Raw genomic sequence first — 27,982 nt, forward strand, 5'->3', positions numbered from 1 at the left:
AATCACAGCCACAGCACAAGCCTTATTTTGATCTCAGTTGGGGATGGGAAAAGTTTCTGACATCTCAGAAGTCCTTGTGGGCCAAGACGACCAGTTCCTAGCCAGCTCTAACACAAGCATTTGCTTACTCTTAAGACATTAAGCTGTCACTAGAGTGGAACTGTTATTTGCTAAAAGTGTACAGATATGGGATTAAGGAAGGAAAAAAACCCAGATTCAGTGTGGTGGTAAGGGGATGAGGACAAAACATGAAATCATACATGAGGCAACAAGACAAGAAAACACTGTTTAATGGAAGGAGTCTTTAAAAATATTCCTGAGTCATCGCACATTTCAATGAACCAAGAGATGCAATCCTTAAATTAGACATGAGACAGACTTGGTAAATAGACGTAAGCTCTCATACAGACTTTATAATCACACACTGCACATGCCTTGAGAGGCCTACTTCGTACCAGATAACATTTCAGAGTGAGACAATCTGGCTAGGATGAGGGGTCTGAGGATCTGTTATAAGCCCATTTGTCACTGAACTAGAAAGTACCATATCTGTAATGCTCTGAAAGCAATGGACAGAAAGGGAGCAGCATGAGATGGGAGGTGGGTAGAGTAGATTGCTAAGGCTATTTAAATAAATCAGGGAACATTTCAGTTAGTGGCTGCCACGTTAGCCAATAGCTACATAAAATTTCCATTGCCAAGAGTCCTGAAGTGTTTTGAGGCACTGTGGAAGTGAGCAGAAGCACCACATCCTGGGGGTGGCCATCTTTGCCTTGTACCAACTTAGTAGGAGGTTATAAGCAGCGACACCGCAAGTGTGTGGCTAGGATCAACTGCACCATCTGCCCCTTCCAGGAACAGGGGGAAATGCTCATTCCCTCAGAAAGTAAAGGATGTTTTAAGAGTACACTCCCCCTTTGTCAACAATGGTACGCTCCAGCTAGGTCACTACAGCATGAACAGTCTGAGCATCATTTCCCTTTTCAAGATCTCTGCAGTGGTTCCAAGGCTATACTCCACTCTACTGAAATGCTATTTGCTAAAGAGCTTCCACATCCCCCCTTCCCCACCAGCGTGGTCCACATCTGACAATGCTGGGCCAGCCAAAGTCCAGCCTTAGCACCATGCTCAGGAGCTCTGAGAGGATGTCACATCCAAGATCTGCTGGGCGATGTTAGAAAGGGCAGGAAAGGCAGAGCTCTTGGGAAACTCCTGGATGAAATCTCTGCCTTCCTCCAAACTCTGGGAGAGCTGGGGATCCAGGGGCACACACCCTGTGTGGGAGGGTAAAGGGGGAGAGTGATGGTGAGGTCATCAGGCAATACAGAGGCAGGAAGAGTTATGGAGGCAGAAAAGCACTCATTCCCAAGAAAAGTGAGCAGGTATGAGACAACAGGGCTCCAAATCAGTCAACCCCAGCCTGTTCTCCCCCCCACTCCAAGCTTTTTCCCCTTAAGTGCCTGCCAGACAGCACAACCACAAACTTTATTTTTTGGCGTAGAAAGGACCTCTAAATACTTTTAATGATATTTCCTGCAGAGATTTCTTCATGCCCTAACATCTTGGAGACAGTTTCTAGGCCCTTCTTCCAGGTGCAAGAGGAAGATTTAAGTGATGTCAGCTCCACTTCTCTGCTTCATTTTTAATGAGGCTGCCCATATTTGGTCACTCCAGATCTGCCACAATACTCAGAACCAGACCAGGCTACCAGACACCTCTGCCTCTATGTCAGTCAGATTCATACTGGGCACAGAAAGGCACCAACTCTTTAAACCACTCCTCACCCAAGCTTTTCTTGGTCCTCACAGGGAAAGGCTCCCCCCCGCCCTTTGTATACAGTTTGCTTTCCAGGCCCTAGCAAACCCTCATGCTGGCAATGTGTTCTCCCCACTCACACATCTCCCAATCACTGTACCACCTCACTGAGCTGTCCTGGCCCTGAGAAGGGCTGTTTATTCACAGAGGCACTCACCTAGGAACGGGACTCCAGCATGCTTGGCCAGCTCCTCACCACCCCCTTTGGAAAAGATGTTTGTACATTCCTGGAAGCACAGGAGAAAATGTTTAGTCTCAAGGAACTTTGCTAGGTTATGGGGAGCCTGCACAGCAGAGGTGGGTGGCATGCCTGCTTATCAGGGTTAATTCGGCATTAGGAGGAAACAGCTCATCAAGAGCTCAATAAGCAAAGCTCATTTAGTTTCTACTGGCTGACGAGACACCCTGCATATCCCTCTGTGACAATGCCTCAGTTCCTGTCCAAACTAGGCAGGCAAGTGAGCTGCCTCTCCCAAACTGGCCAATAAAGGAAAGGAGGGCTCACTGAGGTCACATACAGGCAGCGGCTTGCCTTCAAAGATCTACCGGATCTCCTCCAGGGCATAGGTTTCTGACCAACCAAGGGACCAGGAACCACCAAACAACTCAAATCCCAGGAACCAAGGATGCCAGTGCCTCAGAGTGCTTAGCATCCCCCTGGGGCTGGGGACAGTATTTATGGTTGGGTCAGCTTTGTAAAGACTCACTGAACAATGTGGACAGACAAAACCACTCATGTTCTCAATGATTCCGATCACTCGCAGTCCTGTCTTCTTACAGAAGGTCAGCTCTCGCCTCACGTCCCCCACAGACACCGCCTACAGATAGTCAGTGGTAAAGAGCTGGCAGAACCACACAGGTGCCAAGTTTTCCTGCCTTCCAATACATCGGGTTTGGAGAGAGACAGGCTGGGCAGAATTAGCAGCCATGGAAATGCATACCAGACCTTAAAATACAATCCTGAAGGCACAGTGAGATTGACAAGAATATTAGCTTGGTGCAACTCCCAGGGTACAGAATGGAAACACCTGTCCCACCAGAGAGCCAGAGGTTCCAGTAGGCAACATACCTGCGGTGTTGTGACCAGAACTGCCCCAAGGGGCTGGTAAGGGCGAAGGGATTCCACCGTGGAAATGTGCTCATCAGAGGTCCCTGGAGGCGTATCCACAATTAAGAAGTCAAGTCCTCCCCACGCCACGTCAGAGATAAACTGCTTTATTAAAGCTGCAAAAATAAAATGGGGCATCAATCTTTGTTTTCAGCCAAAGCATAGCCTAGTGTCTCAATAGTGGCACAATATCAGACACCACATATCACCATGTTGTGAAAGGGAAGAGGTGACAGGATGGAGTAACAGATATCAAAGCCCTCCAACATTAGTGAATGCAGGGCACGAGCAGTGGCAGTGGCTGAACCCTGCTTTGGAGGAGGCACCTCCCAGTGGTGTGAGGGTTCCTTTTTCCCCTAAGGAGATTCTATCCCATGTGCCCATAACCGCAATGGTGGATTTTTTGGGAGGCATCTGTCCAGGTTCCCCCACAACTCATTTCACAGAGTCATCCAGTCAGTGCTGACCAGGGCTGGACTGAAAGTAGTAACCCAGAAATCAAAGGCCTTTAGGATCCATCCGGCCTTTTTTCACCCACCCGCATGCAGAGAACTGCACACTGTAGCCCAGGTCTGAACATGCTGGGCCATGTTGTAAGTATGGAAGCATGAGAAGTGGTGCTGGCTCCTACTCTGGGGGTGTTTAAGAGGAGGTTAGATGAACACCTTGCTGGGACCATTTGACCCCAGAACTCTTTTCTGCCATGGCAGGGGGTCAGATTCGATGATCTGCTCAGGTCCCTTCGGACCCTAGAAACTGTGAAACTATGTTTCACCGAGTTTCACCTAAGCAGATATGCCCTGGCTGTGAGGTCATCACCAAGAACACAAGCATTCCATACCATTTTTCTTGGGTCCTCTCCATACCACAGCATCATCCGGCTTCTCCAGCAAGAAGCCAATAGACATGAGAGAGATGCTTTTGTCCTGGTCGACAAAAACTGGCACCCAGCCACTATCACATTGGTGCACATCCTTGTCCTGGACCTTGAGCATGCGAGGTATGCTGGGGCCACACAGGTCCACATCCAGGATCCCCACCTGCAAACAAATGGGGGTACCAATCCAGTAAACCCATGACTGCCACAGAGCTCCAGCTGTATCCTCACATAGAAGGAAACTCTCCATTGATTGCTGTGATATGGACCACCTCATGGAAAGGACTTACAGGCCTCAACATCACATTGCAGCTCTCTGCAGCTGTGCGCTCCCTCCCCTAGACAAGTCATTCTGGTCTGGGACAGACAGCAACTTGGCTCTGGCTCCAGTCCTAAGGTCAGGACCAAAGCCAGAGTTGAGCTGCTGACTGCCTCCAGCAGGACATGACATTTTTTTCCTCCCATGACAACTGGGGGGGGCGCTTATCTTTAATTTGAGTAAATACAGTATAGTAATCAAACTGCCACATGGAACTCTGCTTACTTTCTTCCCAGCATGCCGTAAAGCCAAAGCCAGCTCGGTAGAGATGGTGCTTTTCCCTACACCTCCTTTTCCTGAGAGCACCAAAAGGATGTGCCGAACCCCAGCCAGGTTACTTTTCTCTGTGAAGGCAACATAACAATGAGATATCTTTACTCAGCACCATGCTGCACTGGGGAGGCCCAAATGGTAAGTCAGCCAACTTAGAGACCCCACCAGAAATCATCCCCATTAACACAGGTTTCAGACAAGTAGCTACCACAGTGAAGGTTAGCTGAGCTTTTCTAGAAGTTTAAAAAAACAAAACAAACACTGGGTTAAACTGGGCCAAACAATGGTGGATTCTGAGGTAGAGGCACTGACTGCAAGAGATCCACTCCACACACAGACCAGCAAATAGCTTGTAAATGGTAAGAATGCTAGCTTCCATTGAGCAGAGAGCTTAAGCCGACTTCCCTGGGACTTGCCATGCTTAAGGAGGATTAGCACCACTTATCTGGGACAATTTCAACATGGCCACTTAGACTGAAATGCCCTGGGCCCTTCCTCTCTTAAGCAAAGTCCCCTGTGAGTTTCTTCCTTTCTTTGCCATGCAGTTTTTGTTTCCGCTGCACATCTCAGCATCTTATCTTGAATATTCTTCAGTCTGTCTGTTTGTTGCATTGGCAACAGTGTTTGTTCTCGTCTAAAACCAGTCTGTTTATGACACTGCCACCATGTGCTTTCAGTCCACAGGGAGAGGCTGTGGACACATTCTTCTTGGTTTCTTCAAAGAAAGGGTAACAAAAGGGCCTTGGAGTGTAGTGGGCTGGCAGATACAGGACAGTGAACTGAGATTGCTGATCGGAGTCCAGGAGGAGACAAGGACTGCACAACACCAAAAGCAAGAAAAACTCATAGTGGCAACAAATACTTCCATATTGACATTAAAACAACTAGCACAGCTTTATTTAAAAATCAATAATTTAAATCAAATTTTTGCATTTGCACTTCAGTCATTTCTAAAGACAGGCATCTTCTCCAATTGGTTGACACAACTATTAGAATGCATAAATTTACAGCTAAATAGATCCTTCATAATACAATTAGTACATCTTTTTGCTACCTAACAGAATACCCTACAACTTAAAAAAAATAGTTATACAATTTATTGTATTTAGATTCCCATTAAGTTTATATTTCAGCCTATTCCTATTTTACCAAATTAATTTTCATTCGGGGGGGGGGGGGCGTGTTAAACACCAGAATTAGAAAGGAACCGAGTCCTGAGGAGAGATATAGTGGTAGTTCCTGGAGTCAGGGGCTGGATCCCGATGCCTGGGATGACTTTGCTAGTGCCTTCCACTCAGAGGCTCAACTCCTGGGACTACCCACAAAACCTACAACTCAAAATTTTCTAATAGAGATTCACAGATTCAATACATTTATTTTTATGTTTCAGAAGTTTAAGAGGCTCAGGGCTTGACATTTTGTATTAAGATCAGATTTCCCTTTACTTGGTTTGCTTTTGAGGTTTTTTTTTTTTTTAGAAAAAGAAAAAGTCTAATTTAAATGACAAAATTAGAAAAAGGATTAAATAAAAAACAGAGATTTGGGGGGCAGGAGAGGAGGAAAAATCCCATCACTTTTTTAGCAGCACTGATGGGAGAAGAACAAAATATACTTTGGCACTTTTCGTAGAGCCCAGAATGTAGTCACAACAGACAGTGCCAGTGCAAGATTGGCCACCAACGTGTCTCAGACAACCTGAAGAGAACAAGCCTAGGGTCAAGAAAAACTGAAGCCAAATTCTGCCAAAGGAGTCTGTAGCTGGAACACTGTCATTCTGCCTCCTGGCAATCTAAGGACTCATACTTCTGGAATAATTATATGTATATCTCCCCACTGGATATCCAGGACCAAATATTAAGAAAGCATGTTTAACAACTATGCAGTTGGCCAATAAATATCATTACCCTAAGAAACCAATTTCCTTTTGTGTAATTCCTGGGCCACCACAGCTACATCATCATTAATTAACATGACTGTTTTTAGGATTAACGTCCTAGATGCCAGAACCAAAATATTTTTTGGTACTGAAGACTCTGTGAGGCCCCATTTCTCATAAAGAGGATGTCATTAAGCTCAAAATCCCTATGTCTGAGAAATACCCAACCAGGTAAGTGGAAGATAACAAGAAGAAAACATTCACAGATTGACTGGGTGGGGCATAGAGGAAAGGGAGAAGGGGCAGAGGAAGCAGCGTGGGCCAGTGGGATTTGCTTTTATAGCATGAGTAGCACTTTGAGCTGTGCATTTCTGCTACTGAAGAATGCTTTGGAGGTTCATAAAACAAAAGTTAACAGCAAACAAGCAGATACAAGTGTGCAAGCCTGGCAAGCCTACCAGCACATTCTTCTGCAGCCCTAATTACAGCCAGCCTGTCTCAGGGAACACTTTCTTTACCCATAACTATAAGTGCCATTTTTACTGTTTCTTGTCAACCTGAGAAGTCCTGTGGTTGACTCAAAACTATTTGAATATTAATAGATTGTAAGATTCCCAAGCAGCCAGTCACTGCTCTGGCAGGCAACTCATCCTAGAAGTGCTAAACACAACCATCCTCAAGTCCAACAAGCAGGACAGGAACCAGGAATAGTTAACCTGAGTCACCAAGGAATTTCCTGCAGCTTTGTGTTTATCAGAGGGAGGTGTAACCTCAGGCAGGCAATGTACCCCACCACACATCAGTAGCTCTTCTGAGCTTAGAAGAAGCTGTGCACTTCCCAGAAGTTTCCAACAGCATCCAAGGAAATATAGAGCTCTATAATCAGGAAAGGAGCCTACGGTGTCCTGAGCCGCAAACAGTGAGGATTCCCCTTAAGCATGGAGACTGGTCTGACCATGGGAGAAGTCATCAGGATGTCCACCAAAGGTAACCGCAGCTCAGCGCCGCGGCCTCTCTCCGGGGCTTACAGGTGGCCGTCACGGGCGCAGGTTTCCTGCCCCATGACTGCCGGCCTCTTTCGTCTGGGCGCCGGCAGTGGCAGCGCAGTAGCGCACGGGGGTGGGGGGGGAGGGTGGCCAGAAGCGAGGAGCGCGGGCTCGGCCACCCGGTGGCTGCGCGAGGCCCACACGGAACGGAGCCGGCCGCGGGCTGTCACAGCGGCTTCCCAGCGCGCGGGAGGGGGAAGGACGCAGTGCGCCGGGCAGAACACACAAGCCCCGCAAAACTCGCTGCGGCAACACAAAAACCCCAGCGAAGCAAAAGCAAAAAAAAAACCTCCCCCAAACCACTCACCGCCCCCCAACTCCTCCATGCTGCGTCCTGCGCCCTTATACTTCCGCCTTTCGCGAGTCACTGAGATTGATGGGCGCAGCCGCCAATAGGAAGGCGCGCTCCAGGCTTAAGTCCACCCCTCCTGGCCTGTGCAGCAGCTCGCACGGGCCAATCAAAGACGCTCGTTGAAACTTAACCCTGACCTGACCTGCTGACAGGCTCGTCTCTCTGCCAACGGCCTCTGCGTTCTGCAGCTGCCACGTGACCGCGCTCGAGGCCCCTCTGTTTGACGTCTTTAGATGATCCTCCAATGATGTCGCGCGCTGAAAACTGACGGGACAGAAAGCGAATAGCAAAAGAGCGTACCGGCCTGGTCTCCGCCCCCCGAGCGCGGAGCGATGGGCGAGCTGCCCAACGGCGAACGCGGGCTCGGAGGGGGGGCGGCACCCTCTGTGGGGAGGGGGGGTCGCAGCCAATGGGAGCGGAGGGGGTGGGGCGCAGCGCGGATTGTTTATGTCCCAGGAGGGGAAAGTAGGGCACTGCTAGGCGAGCGGCGGCGCAAGGCGGGGGGACAGGTGAGCGGAGCGGGGCGGGGAGGGGCGTTCTGGCCGCCCTGGGCTCCGCGCGGCCCTGCCCCGCTCCAAGACCTCGCGCTGTCCCAGGCCGCGATGGCGCCGTTGCGGCCGATCCCGCGTCGGGGCCCGGGCGCGCGGACTCCGTCTCTGTGCGGCTAAGTCCCGCCCCGCCGGGCCTGCCCCGCTCCCGCTTGTCTCCGCGTCGCGACCTCGGCGTGGCTGGCGCCGGACCGCTCCAAGCCTGCAGCCCCGGGCTCGGCCGCTCCCGGCTCCGCTGTGGGGGCAGGTGCCGCTCCCCCGCGCGCCGCGCAGAAGCCCCCGACCTGGGCTCAGCCTCCTCGGGGCCTCCAGCGCCCGGGGGATCCCGTTCCGGCGCGCGGGGGCAGGGGCGGCTGAGTGGAGCCTCCTCTGGCTCTTGCATGAGTCTTGGGGCGGGGAACACGTGGCACTGGGCCCCTCTTCTCTGCCCTTCCCCTCAGAAAGGTGCGTGCTGTGTGGGTCTCACCCCCGACAGCTGCACTGATGCTGGGCCTGCACAGCCGGCTCCTCCCTTGCTTTTTCTCTCTCACATTAAATGGGGGAGTGGGTTGGGGGACAGTGAGGGGAAAAATAGCCTCCCTCTGCCCCAACTCTAATCTTCCCCTGTGGAAAATCCTGGGTGAGAAGAGGGTGCAGAGTCCCTGGATGCAAATGAATGTAGGCTAAGGCAGTGAGTTTAAGCGGATTCCCCACCTCCTGCAGTAAGAACATTAAGGTCCAGACATCACAAGTGCAGGCACTGCTGGCTGGGGTGGCTGTCTGGCCTCAGCTGCTGGATTAATGCAAGTAGAGGGGATGAAATACCTGGGACTCAGTGAGGAAGGAGCCAGGCTGGCCTCTGGAGCTTGGATATAAGGTTCTGTGGGCAAGACACATTTGCTAAGCACCTTAACACTTACTGTGGACTAACCTTGGTTGCCCAGTGGCCTTGCTTAGTCCTAGCACAGCACAACTGCAGAGGTGAAAAAGATATGGTCATCATATGCCATCAGCTGCTTTAGTTGTAGTGAGAGCATCCAGTGAAGTGAAAGGCTGGCTTTCTCCAAACGTTCAGTTTTGTACTAGGTGACTTTCTTTGGTTGTTTCCTTTGACCCCTTGCGCGTCCATTTCACTGTTATTAGTCTCACAGCCTTTTTACATTTGTGTCAGTTCTCCTGTCCATGAGTCATGAGTCCCATCCACAGCTAGATGCTGTGGAAGTTGGAACTACTAGATCACCCACGACTGAAAAGCAAAGACGAGAGTTTTTAGAGAGGAGAGCTGTGCACATGGATAGGGTGGGCTACACCAGGTGGCACCTCTGCACCTGGGATGGCGGGACTGGTCACATGTGTCATGGCCTGGGCTGCCCACTGTGCCTGGGCTCGGCCTTGCTGAGGGACCTGCCATGGGCTGGTTAGAATCCTTTGGTGGGCTGGATCCAGCCCACGAGCCTTATTTTGTCCACCCCTGGATTATACCCTTTTGGTATCTAGACAAGAGCCTTCTCTGAAGGAACAGTTTTCCAGTACGGTCATCAGATAAATAGTGACTCATGTCTGACTGCCTATCTTTACAGATGCTGCTGACAAAACTAAAACGGCAAAGCCATTTGGTCTTTAGTCACTGCCAAACTGGAACAATCTAAACTAGGGCGTCCAAGTACTGAAAAGGACAAAGCATTCATGGGGATGAGCACTTCCTTAAGGCTAATCTCAAGCATTTTTCCCTAAATGAACTCATCTGTACATTCTTGTACTCTTCCACAGATAATTGCTGCTGAGATGTACACATTTTGGCAGTAGTTTAAGGGGTTAACAAATACTTGCACTTTCTGCATAATAAAACCTCAGCCTCCATTGGTTCACCTCTCTGGACAGTAGATTCCAGTTCCATATAAGAGGTTTTCATGACGGATCAGAATCAGCTGGGCATGTAAGGGTTAGGAAGGAATTTTTAAATCATGACCATTCCCACAGGGTCTTGTGGAGCAGATCCTGCCTAGATCAGCATTTTTGATCTTTTCACACATGCACTAAGAGACCATGGGATCACTTTATCTGTTGCAGAAGAGGTAGTTTGGCAATAGTTTTCAGTTCCCATATTGCGAAGAGTGCTTCTTTGTTACCTCTGGGCATTCCGTGGGGTTGGAGAAGTGGCATGTAGAGAAGCACAGAGAACTGCTGCATAAAGATGGATGCACTAATTTTCCTGTAGCTGCTTTTCTTTAACATTCAAAACTGATCAGTATGCATTTGTGGAATTACCCACAGCAGCAAGCTGGGTGTAAATTGTCCGGATTAAGAAGCCAAGAGAGGAGTGTCTTTGTCAGAATTTGCATGAAACAGAAAGGAGAATGATAAAGTCCCAGGGCAGGCACACCCAGAAGAATGCCGTTTTGTTCATTAGAAAAAGACAAGTTTCACTGGAACAGGTTTCCTACAGAGGTGGTGGAATTTCCATCCTTGGAGGTTTTTAAGGCCTGGCTTGACAAAGCTTTGGCTGGGATGATCTAGTTGGGGATGATCCTGCTTTGAGCAGGGGGTTAGACTCTATGACCTTCTGAGGTCCCTTCTGACCCTAATTTTCTATAATTCTAAGTTGCACAGGGCAGGAAGACAATTGCAAAAGGATCTGTTGTGTGGTAGAGGGACTGAGGTGCCTCCTGGCCTAGTTTTTCTCTGCAGAAATGACAGAAATGTGCTGTTTACAGGAGGAAAGGGACTCGGGGAAAGCAGGAAATAAACATGCCAAACCTTGTGCCTGAGGACTACTTCTAACACTTCCACTGCCTCCCTATGACTCGGATAAGTGCAGCTGATTTGCTTCTCTCCACTGGCCAGGAAGCAAGTCAGGACAAGCTAGGAAAGCTTGTTGTCCCCATGCAAAGTAAGAAACTGGTCACTTGCCTGTAGCCCTCAGGAGAGAGCAGAGTCTTTTAGCAAGTCTCATTACTGCCAGAACAAAACCTATTCAAGGATTTCAAGCATAGTGACAGCAGAGCTGGGGTGGCAGATGCTAAACTCTCCAATTCACTGAAGTAGTTATCCACTGCGTGGTTACTGCGCCAGCAAAGAACTGCACATTAGTTACTACTGATTCTTTTTCTGCCCTTTGTGCAAAGGTGAGGTATTTGGATTTGTACACTAGGATTATCTCCTTGTATGCCAGTGCACTGGGGGCATTAACACTGCTCTGTGTTACCAGAAATGTTCTGAGTAACCCAATGCAGCCAGCTGGGTTCAAATAGATAGAAACTTTGGTATTTCTATCAGGGCGATCCCAGAGCTGCATATATTTGGAGGGAGTGGGGTAGCTCCTGGCAGTAGATTTAAGTTTCTATGATTGTGTTGATTGTGGTACAAAAAAAACCTGTCTTACTGTCCTTGTGATATGAAAGAAACCTATCCGATTCTCTTGGCCACTTACAAGTAGCCTTGGTACAGTGTGTACCTTCATAAGACCACTGTGAATGCTCATGGTTGACCTTGATTCCAAGTTATCCCAAAACTATAGACAAGTGGGCAACAATGTTGACTGAGGGAGCAGCTGGGTGGCAACTATAAACAAGCTATAAAAACCTATCAATGGAGGAAGGTGGTGCCCCAATAGAACTTTCCCAGTTGATACCGATGCCCTGTATAATTTCACTTTCTTCCCTTGGCACTTTGCAGCATACCTGTCTCAAAATACCATGGCACGACGCACACGTAACAGCAGAGCCTGGCACTTTGTCCTGAGTGGGGTACGCCGTGATACAGACAGCCGGGCAGTAGCTTTGGCCACTGGCACACGTGGCTGGGGCTACGATTCTGACGGGCAGGTATGCTGATACATTAACACTTCTAAAACTTCATACTTGCTGCAAAAGAGGCTATGTTCTAAACATGCACGAGGGAGCCCTTTCTTTTTCCACAATATGGATTGCTAATGGATCTAAGTCATTGTGGTATTAGCGCACAGTGTGCCAAAATCAGACAGACCTCTGGTTGAGGTTTATAGGTCATCTAAGCTGATGCTATTACACTTTCGTCCCCTGTAGGTATTTTTTCCTAACTTCACTTACTTTAGATTTAGCTTTGCACCCACTTACCAGCCTGCAGCTTGTCCATCACTTCTGAAAATGGCTTAATAAGAATCATGTGTTGTATAGAAGCTGGAAGACAGGAACAAAGCAGGAAAAGTAATTATTAAAAATAGCACAAGAAAGGACAAGTTAAAATAGCCACTAGTGTCCTTTTACTTGCTTTCTTCTTGGGGGCATGGATTAAACTTCCTTACAATGCAACTACCCAGTTTAAAGCTGTCCAGAAGAACAGCCTACTGTTGCCCTTGTTTGGCTGTGTCAGAGTGGCTTAATGTTTTTATGTTGGTAACCATAAATCTTTCACGTGGGTTATTTTGGAGGAGTGAGTCAGAGAGATCTTCCTAAATGTTTTCCAGTCTTCAGGCTAATCTGTAGACAGTGATACAACAGGGGGAAAGGCAAAGATGAGCCAGTCATACTGAACCCAAGTACCTCTTTCATGTACCCCTGTAGCTGTCTGTTTTGAAGGCAATGTTATTCCTAATACCAGAGTATATAATTCAGCTTGGGCAATGAAGCAGGAAAGCACAGGAAACTCAGAGTTCAGTCTGATTTAACACCAGGTAAATCCACAGGAATTCAGTGAAGTCCATAGGCATCAGCTGCTGTAAATGAAACTAAACCAACCCTCACAAAAGTATCAGAGAATCCGGTTCAGATTTGATTAGAACTTGATCTGCAGATGGAGACAGTAACCTACCCTGGCTGCTGTTGTCACTCATGTCTTTGGTGCCCATACATCATACTGAAGCAATGCGCCTTAATGAAAGGATCTCTTAAAGGTGGGGTCTTCCATTTCTCCCTCCCATGGGACAGAGGCCATCTGAGATGCTAGAGTGGTCACCTCTTCATGAGGAAGCACAGCACAACCATTTGTGTATTTTTAAAGTACACTTGGGATTTTTAACTTTGTTTGCTTTACTGCTGTTAGTTATTAACACCCTACCCCCCAGTTCATTCTGTTCCATTTCTAACACTTCCACTGCCCAGCCTCACTTTCCTGTCCTGTTTCCTCCTCTTATCATTCAACCCCTCTGAAAGTGCCACACAGTCCTGACTGGCTCAGGAGCTACATGAACAGGCAGTGCTAATCAAAGAGCTATGACAACATACACACCCTTGGCTAATTGTGGCAAGCGCACTCCAGTTTATAAGAAAAGCCCCTGCAATGTGCTCATTAAACAACTGCAAAGAAACGACCAAGCATCACTCACGCAATGCTTTCTTACACTCCTATATTAAATTACAGGTACAGAATGCTGTGTTTAATAGTCCTGTCTGCAGAGCACCACAGTCCAAGTGTCGTTGCTGTAATGTCACAAATGCGTACATTAAAGACCCGCATGGCTGTATACTTATCACTCGTGCAGCCTTGCTTGAACACTGTTATGTCTCTCCCCCTCTCCTTACTACCACCCCCTTTTTATCTGCATGGGATTTTTGCTTCTTAGTTCATGTGCATGTTGGGGTCTTTGGGCCTTACTGCAGAAAAACAAGTAAAGCTGGCTCTGGGAAGGACAGCTACATCTGTTAGGTGCCTACATTGGTGATGTGTAGGGGATGCACCCCCTAAGATTGGTGGTGCAACCCCTGCAAAAAGCATTGCCAATGCTGCCTGCAGGCGGTCGCCATCTCGCCGCCAACGGCATCTGTGGGTGGTCCCCGATTGCTGCTGGTTGGTGCTCCCCCCCTGTGCCACTGACACTGCTGTGGCTGCCTGCAGGAACTCCCCGCTTGACTCGCCCTTACTGCCGACACCGCCGCTGCCTGCAGGCAGTTGCCAGCCTCTGGGGACATGAGTCATTCATGGGTGCCCATCAAGTTTTGAGTTTCCAATGGCATCAGTAACTGTCCCTCTGTTTTCTTATGGCAGCACAGTGACTCTGACTCAGAGCCAGAGTTTTCTTCCCTCTCGCCATCCATCCCTAGTGCCATCCCTGTGACAGGAGAGTCCTACTGCAACTGTGAGAATCAAAATGAGACTCCATACTGCTCCAGCCTGCATGCCATCCACCGCGTCAAGGACTGCCAGTGTGGCGAAGAGGATGAATGTAAGGAAGCAGCTCCATGCCTGTTCTTGCCATGCCTTTGGGTTTGAGTGGGTCTTGATTTGTCTTTGCCTGTATGATGTAGGTTCTCCACCTGTTATGTGAATGGGGGTGCCATGTGTTCACCTATGTGTTGAGTTTGAAGGGAAACAAGAACTGCTGTCTACTGAGGAAGCTGACCTTTGCTGTTTATCCATGGAGTATGGGTCTATGTAAGCACTGTATCCCACAGACATCAGAAGGGTAACAGGTGTCCTGTGTGAATATGTTAATGAATCCGATCTTACTTCTGGACACCTTCAAATCTAGTTTAGGTTACAAGTGAACTTTAGCTTTGTGGTTATGTCCTAGTACCTAGTTATCTCTGATCTGTATAAGTTGGCAATTATACAGGGTAGCTTTGCAGTAACTAATTAATGTTAAGTAGAGCTTGTGGCTGAACTGGGGCTGGAGGAGTGTTTCAGGTTAGGACTGAGATGCCCTCACATTTCTTTTGTTCTGGCTGCAACTTCCTGAGTTTAAAAAGAGATAAAAATTCAGTTCTCGAAAAAACAATGCAGCTCTGGAGGGGTCTGCATGACCATTCTCACAAGTAGAAGTCATCCAGGCACCTGGCTTCCTGACTCTGGCTCTGTCTTGGCTACTGCTCTTATTTTGCAAATGCTTCCTTTGAAAATGCTGAAGGCAAGGCTTTCCCTTTCATTCACTACCTGGCTTTCATACAGGCCTTGCTGCTGTCAGCAGTTGCATGTAACCCATGGGACTGTGTTCAGTAATTGGTGTTGTAAGAGACTGCTCACATAACTGAAATCTCTTGTTAACCTAAAATGAGGACCATTGTTTAATGGTGACAAACTTGGTTAGTAGATGATCTTCTATGTCAGACTAGAGCAAGATGATCTTTGGCTGTAACAGGCTAACTTGAGTTCACCCAGTTTGGTATTCAACAGGCTAGAGCATTAAAAAAAAAATCTTAAGAGACTTTTAAATTGATGGAAGCTCTGTTAAGTTTCTGGTTTGGCAGTATTTCCCACCACTTAAAGATATCTTGCATCTTCCGTCTGAACAGACTTTGACTGGGTATGGGATGACCTGAACAAATCAACAGCAACTCTGCTGACCTGTGACAACCGCAAGGTGAACTTCCACATGGAGTATAGCTGTGGCACTGCTGCTATCCGTGGAAACAAGGAGCTGGCAGAAGGACAGCACTTCTGGGAGATCAAAATGACCTCTCCTGTCTATGGCACTGACATGGTATGTTGCACTGAAGTGCTTAGAATTGAGGAGGTGCAGAGGGACATTCTTTTAATAGAACAATACATGACAGCATGTTTTACTTATAAAACTCAGTCTTCCATGAGTGGGTGTCATCACTTAAATGAAAGGAAAACAGAGAAATGAAATGACTGACTTGAGGCCATGGATTGAGACAGTGGCAGTCTTGACTGGAACCCCAGATCTCTGGTTTTATTTCTATGCATTTTATTAGATTGTTGGTCACTGTTGGTGAGCTCAACAGGACAGAACAGAGAGGAGACTGGCCCTAGCCTGAGGTGCTTGCAGTCTCAGGCGTGCAAAGTATGTCTGCTGAGAAGTGCATCATTTCCTCCCTGCAATTAAGGTTAACTTGCAATTAATTCTGGAAACAGAAGTGGAGTGTAGAAGATCCAGTACTAGCTGCTGGTGTGATCACTTCCTGATTTCTTCCAAGTGAAGCATAACTTTGTTCAGACCTTTGGTAACTCCTAGATCAGAGGACTAAATAGACCCTGTGACTTAATTCTGCCAAATCTCATGTCTCTTGGGGCACACTAAGAAAAATATTACGGGAGAACCCAAGGTGGAAGTTATGTATGGTGTTTCACTGCACTTAAACCACCAGGTAATTCTGTATTAGAAACTGACCTTGTTTTCCTTTGGCATGGGCTTCTTCCATCTAGATGGTGGGAATCGGAACTTCAGATGTCAATCTAGACAAGTACCACCACACATTCTGTAGCCTGCTGGGCAAGGATGAGGACAGCTGGGGGCTCTCATACACAGGTAATGCAGGTGGGGGCAGTGGGAGTGCCCCCCTACAGCAGGAGGTTGAATTGGGGAGGTTAAAAAATATGCAAAAGCCTTTTTCTACCCATTACGGAACACTGCTTTGAGGAGTGGGAGTAAAATTGAAACAGCCCCTAGGATGATGATTCTGCTTTGTCACAAACATACTTTATTGGAACTGCTGCCTGCAGGCAGCCTACACATTGTGATTAAATATATGCAGGGTGAAGAATTCCTCCATATCACTAGTAACTGCTATATTCACTGGGAGTGCTTCCATATATTAAGTCTAATAGAATGAAGTAATTCCCTAATATAGTTACTGGCAGATAGGGAAGTCCTGCCAACATGCCTCCACCTATAAAAGAGGAGGCTTGAGGGGTGGTACAATCTTTGGTTGTCCAGTATTTTTCCATTTGAGGCTGACAACAAGACCAGCACCTTTGGGTGTACTCAGAATGCCTTTACTCATGTCACTGGGCTGTCACGTAATAGACAGACCCCTGCCACAAACCAGCAATGTAGAGGCAAGATTATATTCCTCTGTTGCCTATCCCCGGAGCTACTGAAGGACCATGCTTTCTGATCCTCTCCTTAGTGTTGTGGGTAATGATTACTGATCCTGAGAAAAATCTAAGGATGTTGTACTGAGCAGTTGAGTCTACATAGACAAGGCACTTGTACACTGTGGTGAGATTGAATGATTGAATATGCGTTTGCTTTTTAAGGGCTTCTCCACCACAAGGGAGACAAAATGAACTTCTCATCACGGTTTGGCCAAGGCTCCATTATTGGGGTTCATCTTGATACATGGCATGGAACACTCACCTTCTTCAAAAACAGAAAATGTATAGGTAAGAACAAAGGTCATAGTGGCTTTTCATCCCATCAGACCCACATCTTGATACAAAATGATAGACCAGGACTTGGTGGCAATGTGTAGGGGGTGCACGTACACCCTCTGAGAGTGCCGGTGCACCCGCTGACGAGCTGCGCTTGCCGCTTAGGCGATAGGCAGAGAGGCAAGCGGGAGTTCCTGTGCCCCCTGCAAGCACCAGCCAGGGAGCAGAGGTCCCAGAAGCAGCCACAGCGATTGGCCACAGCAGTTGGCTGTCTTTCGATCAGCTGTGGGGGGACACCCTCTTCCCCTCCCCTCCCCCCCCGGGAAACGGGGGGGGGCACACATGCCTCCTCGACTAAGACGGTACTAGTTGCCCATGCCAGGACTTATAGGGAAGGGTTGTATGAATTATGAAAACACGATACATTTGGCCAGGATCTTTGCCTTGTTAGCTCTTGAAAGCCCTGGTATTGTGTAGCTGTTGGAAAAGGTGGAATGAGAATCCATTAGCTTCTCTGAGTGGCAAAATAGGATTAGAGATATAAAGATGGGGGCAAAGGATATCCCTTTTCATCAGAAGCCCTGATATCAGAAAATCTGTTTTCAGGCTCTCTTAGCAGTATGTAGGCACCCTGTTTAGCTAGACGGATAGTGGAGGATGACAGACAAGATGACATGGCATCTTAGGAGCAGTGCCTTTGCCATTGCGCTGAGACCAGAACTCTTTGTTTCTGTTTCCTGGCAGGAGTTGCAGCTACCAAACTTCAGAACAAGAAGTTCTACCCGATGGTATGCTCCACTGCAGCCAAAAGCAGCATGAAGGTGATTCGCTCGTGTGCCAGCTGCACGTCCCTTCAGTACCTCTGCTGTTACCGCCTCCGCCAGCTGTTGCCTAACTACATGGATACACTGGAGGTGCTTCCATTGCCACCAGGACTCAAGCAAGTTCTACACAACAAGCTGGGTTGGGTCCTGAGTATGAACTATAGCACATTGAAGCCCTCCTCCTCTTCATCAGGAAGCGACTCAGATAGCTCCTGTAGCTCAGATGCAGAGGCATGCCAGAGGAAGAGGTGCAGGAGGACATAACTTATTTCCTAATAAACTGCTTTATGGGACTTTGGGTGGGATTTTGTTTTACTCTCTCCATGGCAATCCAGGCCAAGCATCTCCCTCTTTATGGGACATAAACTTCTACTCAAGTTTGCAAAGATAGAAGCATCAACCATTTGCAATGAAAATATCTAGCAACTCAGAGAGCAACTCCTTCGAAACAGACAGCCCAGATAATCCACAGAAAAATGTTCTAACTTAATCTACTTGCCACCAAAGTGACTAACTCTTCTCAGGGGAGTACACTTGTTTGGCAGACAAGTTTTCAAACTGGCTTCGTGATTTCAAAGTATACTTCTCTTCTAGCAAACTATAATCAAATAACCTACTTGATTCCCATCAAAAGACAAAATTTGTTACCACTCCACCTTTCTAACTGCTGTATGCTGGTCCAGTACCTGGAGTGAATGTACTGCAATGTTGGGACCTGATCAAAACAGCAGTGTTTAGAGAAAGAAGTTCCTAAAAATGCATCTACAATGCATTACCGTTGGTAACTGAGAGCAAGTACTTGTAAATTGAGCTGTAAGGGATCTCATTTGAGCTCTATGATGACTTTAATTGCTTTGCATGTTGGCTACTGCTGCTTCCCCTATATCAGACTGTATTAAATTGTAATAAAAAATATCAACTATTCTTAATTTTTCTAACTTCCCATGAAGGTATTCTTGATATCAGGCTTATATCCTGACTATTCTAACTAATAGATTAGAATTACTTAGAATTCTATTAAATTCCATGCCTCAGAGTTTTTACCAATTGGGATGAGATCTTGGGTTATAAATTACTGCCACATTCACCTAGCACAAGGTTTCTGTATCTTTTGAGCATGTGATGCTGGCCACTACCAATCAAAATCCTAGACTAGAGATGTGGCCACACTGAGACTGGTTTTGAAAGGTGGTGTGGGAAGTAGGGGTTTCTTTCTGCTTGTGAATCACAGTCATAATAAAAAAGGCTCAATGTTTATGGTGTGAAGTTCTTAGTGAAACAGCAGTTCCACACAGCTCCCTCAATATTCTTGTGGGATAGATGACCCCTCCACCACTACCTGTGAGGTAATCTGAAACCCAATACAGCTTCTCTGTTCTTATTTTATATGATGATTTGGGGAGATGTGCCTGCTGCCTACAGCACGTTCATTTCTCTTGTATACTGGATTAAGGGTAGAACAAAGGCTGCATCTTTAATCAATCAAAGATTAAACTGGCAGTGGTCTGACATCACTCCTGACAAGCCAAGACCTGGAGGCAGAGCAATATATGAATTCTTCCCACATAACATGCAAGCCTTGTACCTCTGCCCCGCCCCCCATGCCTTCCCCTTAACGTGGGGCAACTCCTCTGCTGTTGGGACACTGAGACATGATGCACAGGAGTCAAGAGGGGGTTCATTTCTCTTGTATACTGGATTAAGGGTAGAACAAAGGCTGCATCTTTAATCAATCAAAGATTAAACTGACAGTGGTCTGACATCACTCCTGGTGATTTGCAAACAGGAAGGGACCCTTTTCCTAGGTCAAAGTATATATAAAGCTGAAAGTTTTTACTATCTGTTACTTGCTCAGTATCTGCTCCCATCACCTTGCCTAGATGTCCCAGTAATTAACAAGGTGCTTGTGGTTACAAACTGTTGCGAACAATTAAACACTTTTCCCTCTGTTTAAAATCTTAATGTAGAGTAATTTTGACCTAGGAAAAGGGTCCCTTCCTGTTTGCAGATCACCAGGAGTGATGTCAGACCACTGTCAGTTTAATCTTTGATTGAATAAAGATGCAGCGTTTGTTCTACCCTTAATCTAGTATACAAGAGAAATGAACCCCCTCTTGACTCCTGTGCATCATGTCTCAGTGTCCCAACAGCAGAGGAGTTGCCCCACGTTAAGGGGAAGGCATGGGGGGCAGGGCAGAGGTACAAGGCTTGCATGTTATGTGGGAAGAATTCATATATTGCTCTGCCTCCAGGTCTTGGCTTGTGCTCAAAGGACTGTTCTCTTAAGAGACCACCTGCTTTAGGCTATGCTCCACCACATGGAGAAGTAGTTAATAGGGAACATAAAGCCAAGAAGCTGAAGAAAGCATTCATAACAAGACATTTATTGAGCAGCAAGTCTTCATCCCGCACAAGAATCTGCAGCCACCCCACACAGGACTCACAGTATCCTGGTTGTACCACTAGCTCTTCAGTCACCGCTGGGTCTCCACAGATATAATAACTGGTCCATCTCCCATCTTCTGAGCCCCACTATGCACTCAGATCCAAAACAAGGTCCGGACTGGTGGACACCATGAAAAGATAAACTCGGCGTGATATGTCTGGTCCAATCCGCCGTTCTCTCCCACCATCCTCTGGCTTTATCTGGAGGTCACTCAGCAGGTTAAGTCTGTCATTCTCTGTGCTGCACTCTTCATAGGCCTTATAGGAAACAGGAAGCCACATTTGTGTAAATACCAGACCCCTAAAACTCAATTATCATTGGGGCCAAATCCACCCGTGGTGAAAAGAAGCTGTGCCTTTGGATTCAGAGGATAATATCAGAACTACTGTCACATTCACAAATAACCCCTGCTCCCACCCCCAACATGGGGAGATGCATGTCATTATCCTGTTCCCAAGGAAATGGATGCAAAATCCATCTGTACTGAAAGGGTTAGTTGAGAGTTTAAATCTGCTCTTTGCTGGCATACAGGGACAAAGCCTGCATGACTAATACTGACCCGAAGAAGAAACAAGTGCTCATAAATGTTGGTCTCCCACCAAAAATAACTAAGTAGACACTGAGAAGAAGCAGCCTGAAATTTCACACCAAGCATTATATAAGTGAAAAGTAATGGAGAATTTTCATTAGTCTGACTACTCTCTTCTTTGCGCCCCCTCTCAGAGGTGGCCCATCTTGATTCTTTTGACTATTTTAGAGCCAGCTGATTGCAAGGGGGTTGGTTTGGAAGTCAGCCATTTAAAAATAGCTGAACAGAGTCATTAGACATGCTGCACAAGGTGAAATGCAGAGCTGGACATGCTGAAGTAGGGACTAGACAGACAAAAGGGAAAACTTTGCACTAGCCAGGCTACAGAGAGAACTAGATAAGCTATAAAAGATTTTAGTAGAGCAACTACTGAAACAGCTGCCCACCCCATGCCCTTTCTTGGATGTAGCTACTGACTTAACTGGGGAAATCTGTTTCATACAATAGCAGTTTGTCTGTCAGACAGAACTCTCCCACCAGTGGGAGAATACACCATGTCCTGTCCTCAGAAAGGTCTCCCTTCCCTGTTCTGTCTCCATTATCCCTCCAACAACATTTCAATCAAAGTCTGAGTGGTCTGAGAACTGACCTGAAGCAGCAGGTTTGGGGAGGGATATGCTTCTGCTATAGCTACTGCCGCAGCAGGGCTGACTCTGTTAAACTGCTGGATTTGTCTCTTCCATGCCTGTCGGAGTCCTGTCCCATCCTTCTCCACTCGCACGCCACTGGACCACTTCCCATCAGTGCAGAAGGAGAATAATTCAGTCTCCCGTAGCTTCCTGCAGAAAGCCAGACCCCTCAGAGAGGGGGCACATGCAATGACCAATGCTATATAGTCAGATCACGCCCTGTCCCCAGATTCAGTGAGGGAAAGAAGGGGGCCTTCCGTTTCATCTCTCACTGCTCCAGCAGGACCAGGATTGTTCTTTGCACCATTGGCTGTCTCTTCTGAAAACCCGCAAATTATTTTAATAACCTGAGTCAAGGATGCAAGTCCTTCCCCTAAGCAAACATTTTCCAACAGAATTCATCATAGTAGCTGTGCCAACCATGCTCCCAGAGTTGAGTCACAAACAAACAAAGGAGTGTCACAGGATCATTAGAACGTGGCACCGGAAAGGACTGCAAGAGTTCATCTCCTGGACTGAGACAGGGTCACATACACCTAGACCAGGGGCAGCAAACTCACCTTCTGTCCCAGGCCAGATCTGGATAGCAGGGCTTCTTTATACCCCAAGATCTCATCCAGATCCAGCCCAGGGTACAGGGTGGCTCCCATGGCAGCTGCAACTCTGGCTCCTGCTCAGGTCATGCAGCAGTGGCAGCAGCAACACGGGAGCCAGCAGCCAAGGAGCTGGGGCCACGTGAAGGGTGAGACGTGAGGAAGTCATAGGCTGACTGGAGCTATATCAGCCCTTCCTCACCCTCCTGCCAGTGGCTGCCATGTCCAATGGGCCTGATAGCCCCAGAATCTACAGCAGGGTACTTCCCCAAAACTACAACCCCAACTTCTGGTGGTCCACCAGTAGCCCAGCAGGCTGCAGACAGTGGCTCAGCAGACCAGATCCAGCCCACTGGCCATGTTTGACACTCCTGGTCTACACCATCCCTAGAAAACATTTGTCTAATGCCCTTTTAAAATCCTCCCATAAGATTTTATGATATTCTGTATTTGGAATTCAGCAGGGACAGTTTTTCAGAGCAAGAGGTTTGGCAATACAAGCTCACTTGTATGGGCGTTTTGCTATTGCTTTAGTCAGCGCAGAGACATGCTGACCAAATTCCTGCCACGTGTCCAGGAATGATACCATAGTGTTAGCCCACAGCTGCAGCACCACCAGCACCTGCAGGAGAAGAACTGCAATGACTGAAACATGCAAGACACAAAGCAAATTGGTCCCCTCCTGATTACAAGCCTGACTAGGTCAATCACAGGACAATTTGCAGCCCACACCCTATCTCCAAAGGCACCCAGCCTGCTCAGACTTCCAGACAGCTGTGCTCATGTCAGTCACGCAGAACTTCAGAGGCTTCTTGCTGGTGGAGCAGAACATGGAAAGGTCTCATCTATTTGGGCACAAGCCCCTCTCCAGTGATGGTACTGGCTTTTTCCTAGACAGAGGAGAAGATGGGCTAACTGCAGTAACTCATGTATATGGACTACAGCAGAAAAGCTCACTCATCCCTTCTTAGCTCCCAGTAAGCCAGCCAGTCATTCCCTTCTGGGGAATTCTCAGGAAGGGCTGGAATTCACTTAGAGACAGATGAGTGGTTTAGACTCCAAATCTGACCTATTTTCAGACTGCTGATGTAGTAAGGATATCAGTTAAGAATGTATTTGGTCACCAAAACACTTTAAAAATGATTCAGTGGCCATTTCTTTACAGCTCACCAACAAAGTGGGTGCCAGTGTTACCTTCTGGTTGTGCAGTGGGGGGAGGGAGGAAAGGGTGTACACACACACAAGTGGTGACCACAATAAGTGTGCCTAGATTTTCTTGTGGGCCACTAGGCAATAGTGCAAGCCCCATTCACATTTCTACTCTGGTTCTTTCATTAGTTCCTCTCAGTGTTGTTTTCTGTGTCAGTTCCCTCAATAAAAGGACACAAGCACAGACCACTAAGGCAGGAGCCATCAAAAAGTCAACATCTGCCTACAGCTACCACAGACATCTTGGTTATATGATATACATGAACAATCACTGTTGGTAAGATGCTAATTTTTCATGGCAACTGCCATAAGCAAGAGACCAGTGCTGACTTCCACCAGTTTGGAATATACCCAGGGAATGAGGTCAACGTAAAGTGTATCAAAAGAAAAAAAGGAAGAAGCAAAGAAATTATACTTTTTAGCCTTCAGAAACGCACACATGTGCATGCATGTGTGCACATGTACACACGTACACAAGTACATATAGTAAAAGGCTAGTGCATGATGTCACAGGGTGCCACATAATATTGCCACCATTAGGTGTGCAAACTCCTTCATATGATTCACAAGATAAACAGAGATATTTCAAATAGGAATTCAGTTTCAAAACTATTCTGCCCTGCTATGAACTTTCCAAGGTCTTTGCAATAGAAAATTGCTGTATTATTTTTCTGTAGTTCAAAAGTGAGTGAAAGATCAAAGCTGGCATTTTGCACAGGGGTGTGGGGGAGGGGCCTTGAGTCAAATTTTTTAGAGAACAGTTGACTTAGGGAATAAGCATCCTTAATACATTTTGGGTGGTTCAGGGCTGCTGACATATATCAGCATGATACCCCTGTTGAGGAAAGGCCCCAATGTAGTGGTGAGAGCAGAGTGGTTTCCTTGTAGGCTACACCAAAGTGCCTCAGAGATGCATCCCAGGAGGTGAGCAGAAAATGGAGCTTTCGGAACTTGGATTTATGATCCTGCTAGTACCAAAGGACACTGAGATAATGGCCTTGAGAAAACCTGTCTATATTAGTACCAAGCTGAGACTGACAATGACTTCAAACAGGCTACTGGGGGTCAGGGGTATCCAGGGCACTTTCAAGTTGGCCAACCTTGGCTACGTCTGAACCAGCATTATCATCACACAACTCCAAACTCCCTCTGCCTAGCACCAAGCATCACCATCCCCCCTCTTTCCCAGGACAGTGAAATAGGCAGATATTCTGTACTACACAGGATGATACCATGCGAGTCAGGTCAGCCTACATTCCCAAGGGCTCACCAACAGGAACTTTTTACTCTTCCCACAGGTAGAACATCTATGGCCATAAGCAACATTAGTGTTCGAAGCCTGTCAGTTTCACCTCCTCTATCTCCTGCTGTGTCATTGACAGCTCTGGGCCGGGCTGGAATCTGAGATCCTCCTGTTGACCCTGTTCTCCAGAGCACAGTGCCTGCTGCCTGTCCCAACCCCGATTGTACCTAGGAAGAAATGACACATGGCTCATATTCCCCAGAAAATCTTCCCTTGAAAACAGTCAGTACAGCCATAGACTACTGGCAAGACAGACTATATCCTTCCATATTTGCCAGCTCCCTCCCCTACTAGAGGCTGGAGATAGAGGTGGCTACTAAGTTTGATTCATGCCACCTGCTCACATGCTGCAAGTAGCAACATCTCCAGACAACTTTGTACATCTGACACTGCCAGCATAACACCTTGCTTCCATTGCTAGCCCCCTGGACCTTGCACAGAGCTGGGCTGAAGAACCAAAACTTGGGAAAAAAGCCCCAGCTCCTATTGCTGCCTCTGCAAAGGATGACACCAGCCACAAAAAGATTCAATGTGCTCTTATTACAGACAAGGCTGCAGCTGGCTAAAAATGACCACCACTTGGGTTGTGTGTGGCTATATGAACAGGACATTATTTATGCTCCCTCCAGATCAGCAGCAACATGGGAGTAAGAGAAGAGCCTGACCCACTGAGTCAGAGGGGAAAGCAACAAGGGTGATATTGTCATGAGGGTCTGCTATAGACCACCAGACCAAGAGGATGTGGTGGATGAGGTTTTCTTCAAACAGCTAGCAGAAGTTTCCCGATAACAACTCCTGGTTTTCACAGGGGACTTCAATCACCCTGACATCTTCTGGGAGAGTAATACAACAGTGCACAGGCAATCCAGCAACTTTCTGGAGAGTGGTGGGGACAACTTTTAGTGCAAGGGTTGGAGAGGCCAACAAGAAGCCATGCTCTTCTTGACCTGCTGCTCACAAACAGGGAAGAATTGGTGGGGAGTGTAGTGGTGGATGGCAACTTGGGCAGCAGTGACCATGAGATGATTGAATTCAGGATCCTGAGGGAAGGAATGAAGGAGAGCAGCAGAGTAAAGACCTTGGATTTCAGAAAAGCAGACTATGACTCACTTAGGGAACTGTTGGGCAGGATTCCTTGGGAGATGCATCTGAGGGGGAAAGGCATCCAGGAGAGTTGGTTATATCTTAAAGAAACCTTACTGAGGTTGCAAGAAGAAACCAACCTGATGCACAGGAAGACTAGGAAGTATGGCAGATGACCAACTTGGCTAGCAGGGAACTCTTCAGTCAACTAAAACCCAAAAAGTAAGCTTACAAGGAGTGGAAACTTGGACAAATAACTAGGGAGGAGTCTAAGAGTATTGGTTCAGGCATGCAGGGATGAAATCAGGAAGGCCAAAGCCCGACTGGAGCTGCAGCTGGCAAGGGACATGGAGGGTAACAAGAAAGGTTTCTACAAGTATGGCAGCAACAAGAAATTGCTCCTGTGGCTGCTCCTGCTGGGGCGAGGTGGGCAGTACTGGGGCTGCGCCGGGCTGCTGCGGGAGAAACCACAGCTCATCCTGCTGCTCCCACCAAGCCAAGGTGAGGTGGGCAGTGCTGGGGCTGTACCAGGCAGCTGCGGGAGAAGCCACAGCTCATCTGGCTGTTCCCACCAGGGTGAGGCGGACAGTGCCAGGGCTGCACTGGGCACCCACGGGAGAAGCTATGGCTCATCCAGCTGCTCCTGCTGGGGTGAGGCAGGCAATGCTGGGGCCTAGCCGGGCAGCTGCAGGAGAAGCCACAGCTCATCTGGCTGCTCTCCCAGCTGCTCCTGTGGGGGCAAGGCAGGCAGGGCCGAAGTCGTGCCGAGTGGCCATGGGAGAAGTGGTGGCTAGGCTGGCTGCTCTCCCAGCTGCTGCCACTGGGGCGAGGCAGGCAGTGCTGGGGCTAATCTGGGTGGCTGTGGGAAAAGCCATGGCTCAAGCCGCTTGTCTGGAAGGGCATGGGAAGGGGCTGCCCATGTACCATTCTGTTTCCAAACTGCCCATAATCAATAAATCTGGTAGAAGTGATGTTTCTTCTTTTAAGAAACGTAGAACAATTACTGTGGAAACAATTAAGATGCCCGGAAAAGGTGAGACCCCCGCCCACTGAAAGACAAGGCAAGAATTCAGGAACATGTTAAGGGCTTGGCTCCTATGCACTGGACTGCGATAACTAAGCAGTGTGTTGGACTTACTACTCAGGTTGAGAAACTGTTAATCATTTGGCTGGAGGATCAAAATAAATGCCAGGCTCCTGTGAGTTTTAGGCATCATTCAGGAAAAGGTTAGGATTCTTTATGATGATCTAAAGCAACAACAGGGGAAGAGTTCTAATGCTGAGCCTTTTCCTGCAAATGGTGGTTTATGCGTTTTCAAGCCAGGGCCAATTTGCAAAACATCAAGGTTTCAGGTGAAGCTGCCAGTGCTGATGAAGAGGCAGCTCGTGATTTTCCTGAGACATTGGCTGAAATCATTAAAAAGGGTGGGTATTGTGCTCAGCAAGTTTTTAATGTTCATGGCTGCCTTGTCCCTGTCTGAGGAACATGACCCCAACGTTGAACACAGCGAATCAGTGAACAGGGCATATCCAACATGTACAGCTGCTACAGAGAAATTTACAAGCAAAAGAAGAGAACATCTGTCCAAACTTCCTTGGACACTTTCTTTAAGAAAGCAGCCAAGACTCCAGAAAAACCTGCAGCTAAGACTCCCAAGAAGACTCCAGCCAAGAATGCTCCAAAAAGTCCAATCAAGAGCCCTTCAAAGTCCAGCAAAGTCATCTCAAAGAAGTCTTTCCAAATCAATGCAATTGCTATTTACAATACAGATACATAAATAAATACATATATACAATAAATAAATCCCTCTCACGCCCCAGGGGAGGCCCACCTAGGCCAAAGGTCAGCGAGGATCTAGTCAGGGACCTTCTGGTGAGACTGGATGCATTTAAATCAGCTGGTCTGGATGATCTCCACCCCAGAGTGCTGAGGGAATTGGCTGAGGTCATTGCAGGACCCCGGCACGACTTTACACATGGTGCTCTGGTGTGGTGCCAGAAGACTGGAAGAGGGCCAATGTGGTTCCCATCTTCAAAAAAGGGAAGAAGGAAGACCCGGGAAACTATAGGCTAGTCAGTCTTACCT

General features: G+C 47.5%; 3 protein-coding genes across 6 annotated transcripts in view; 1 reads left to right on the plus strand and 2 right to left on the minus strand.

Annotated features, from left to right (window-relative positions):
- Positions 1–267: 267 nt before the first annotated feature.
- On the minus strand, positions 268–7,719 carry NUBP2 (nucleotide binding protein 2). Of its 2 annotated transcripts, XM_019539874.1 has the most exons (7): positions 7,622–7,719; positions 4,345–4,463; positions 3,765–3,963; positions 2,885–3,039; positions 2,523–2,633; positions 1,973–2,042; positions 268–1,274 (listed from the first exon to the last, which is right to left on the minus strand). In XM_019539874.1, exons 1-7 carry the CDS (start codon positions 7,638–7,640, stop codon positions 1,129–1,131), a joined length of 819 nt encoding a protein of 272 aa, XP_019395419.1. In that variant the 5' UTR covers positions 7,641–7,719; the 3' UTR covers positions 268–1,128. The 2 variants fall into 2 exon arrangements, with proteins under 2 accessions (XP_019395419.1, XP_019395420.1); XM_019539875.1 differs by lacking the exon at positions 4,345–4,463 and having other exon boundaries at positions 7,622–7,663.
- A 352-nt stretch (positions 7,720–8,071) lies between these two features.
- SPSB3 (splA/ryanodine receptor domain and SOCS box containing 3) lies at positions 8,072–19,301 on the plus strand. 2 transcript variants are annotated; one of them, XM_019539873.1, is made up of 7 exons: positions 8,072–8,175; positions 11,869–12,017; positions 14,155–14,332; positions 15,399–15,586; positions 16,273–16,375; positions 17,107–17,232; positions 17,965–19,301. In XM_019539873.1, exons 2-7 carry the CDS (start codon positions 11,889–11,891, stop codon positions 18,306–18,308), a joined length of 1,068 nt encoding a protein of 355 aa, XP_019395418.1. In that variant the 5' UTR covers positions 8,072–8,175; positions 11,869–11,888; the 3' UTR covers positions 18,309–19,301. The 2 variants fall into 2 exon arrangements, with proteins under 2 accessions (XP_019395418.1, XP_019395417.1); XM_019539872.1 differs by lacking the exon at positions 8,072–8,175 and having other exon boundaries at positions 10,737–12,017.
- A 1,106-nt stretch (positions 19,302–20,407) lies between these two features.
- EME2 (essential meiotic structure-specific endonuclease subunit 2) overlaps positions 20,408–27,982 on the minus strand; it is a 15,701-nt gene continuing 8,126 nt past the window's right edge. The window contains exons 5-8 of one of the 2 annotated variants that reach the window (XM_019539870.1): positions 24,863–24,980; positions 22,808–22,923; positions 21,669–21,858; positions 20,408–20,747 (exon numbers count right to left, since the gene is read on the minus strand). In XM_019539870.1, coding sequence (XP_019395415.1) covers positions 20,577–20,747; positions 21,669–21,858; positions 22,808–22,923; positions 24,863–24,980 — 595 coding nt within the window. In that variant the 3' untranslated portion in view covers positions 20,408–20,576. Of the gene's footprint in view, positions 20,748–21,668; positions 22,036–22,807; positions 22,924–24,862; positions 24,981–27,982 lie in introns of those variants that run through there. The other variant, XM_019539871.1, reaches the window with a different exon arrangement.

This window comes from Crocodylus porosus, unplaced genomic scaffold (genome assembly GCF_001723895.1).
Source record: "Crocodylus porosus isolate Cpor-Errol unplaced genomic scaffold, CroPor_comp1, whole genome shotgun sequence".
Taxonomy (NCBI): domain Eukaryota; kingdom Metazoa; phylum Chordata; order Crocodylia; family Crocodylidae; genus Crocodylus; species Crocodylus porosus.

Coding starts and splice junctions, on each gene's coding strand:
- SPSB3 (XM_019539873.1), top strand. CDS start 11,889: ATGGCACGACGCACACGTAACAGCAGAGCCTGGCACTTTGTCCTGAGT. Junction 14,333..15,398: donor GTGTGGCGAAGAGGATGAAT/GTAAGGAAGCAG, acceptor CCGTCTGAACAG/ACTTTGACTGGGTATGGGAT. Junction 15,587..16,272: donor CTGTCTATGGCACTGACATG/GTATGTTGCACT, acceptor TCTTCCATCTAG/ATGGTGGGAATCGGAACTTC.
- NUBP2 (XM_019539874.1), bottom strand. Junction 2,634..2,884: donor TTCTGGTCACAACACCGCAG/GTATGTTGCCTA, acceptor GACTATCTGTAG/GCGGTGTCTGTGGGGGACGT. Junction 2,043..2,522: donor TTGTCTGTCCACATTGTTCA/GTGAGTCTTTAC, acceptor CTGTGCTTCCAG/GAATGTACAAACATCTTTTC.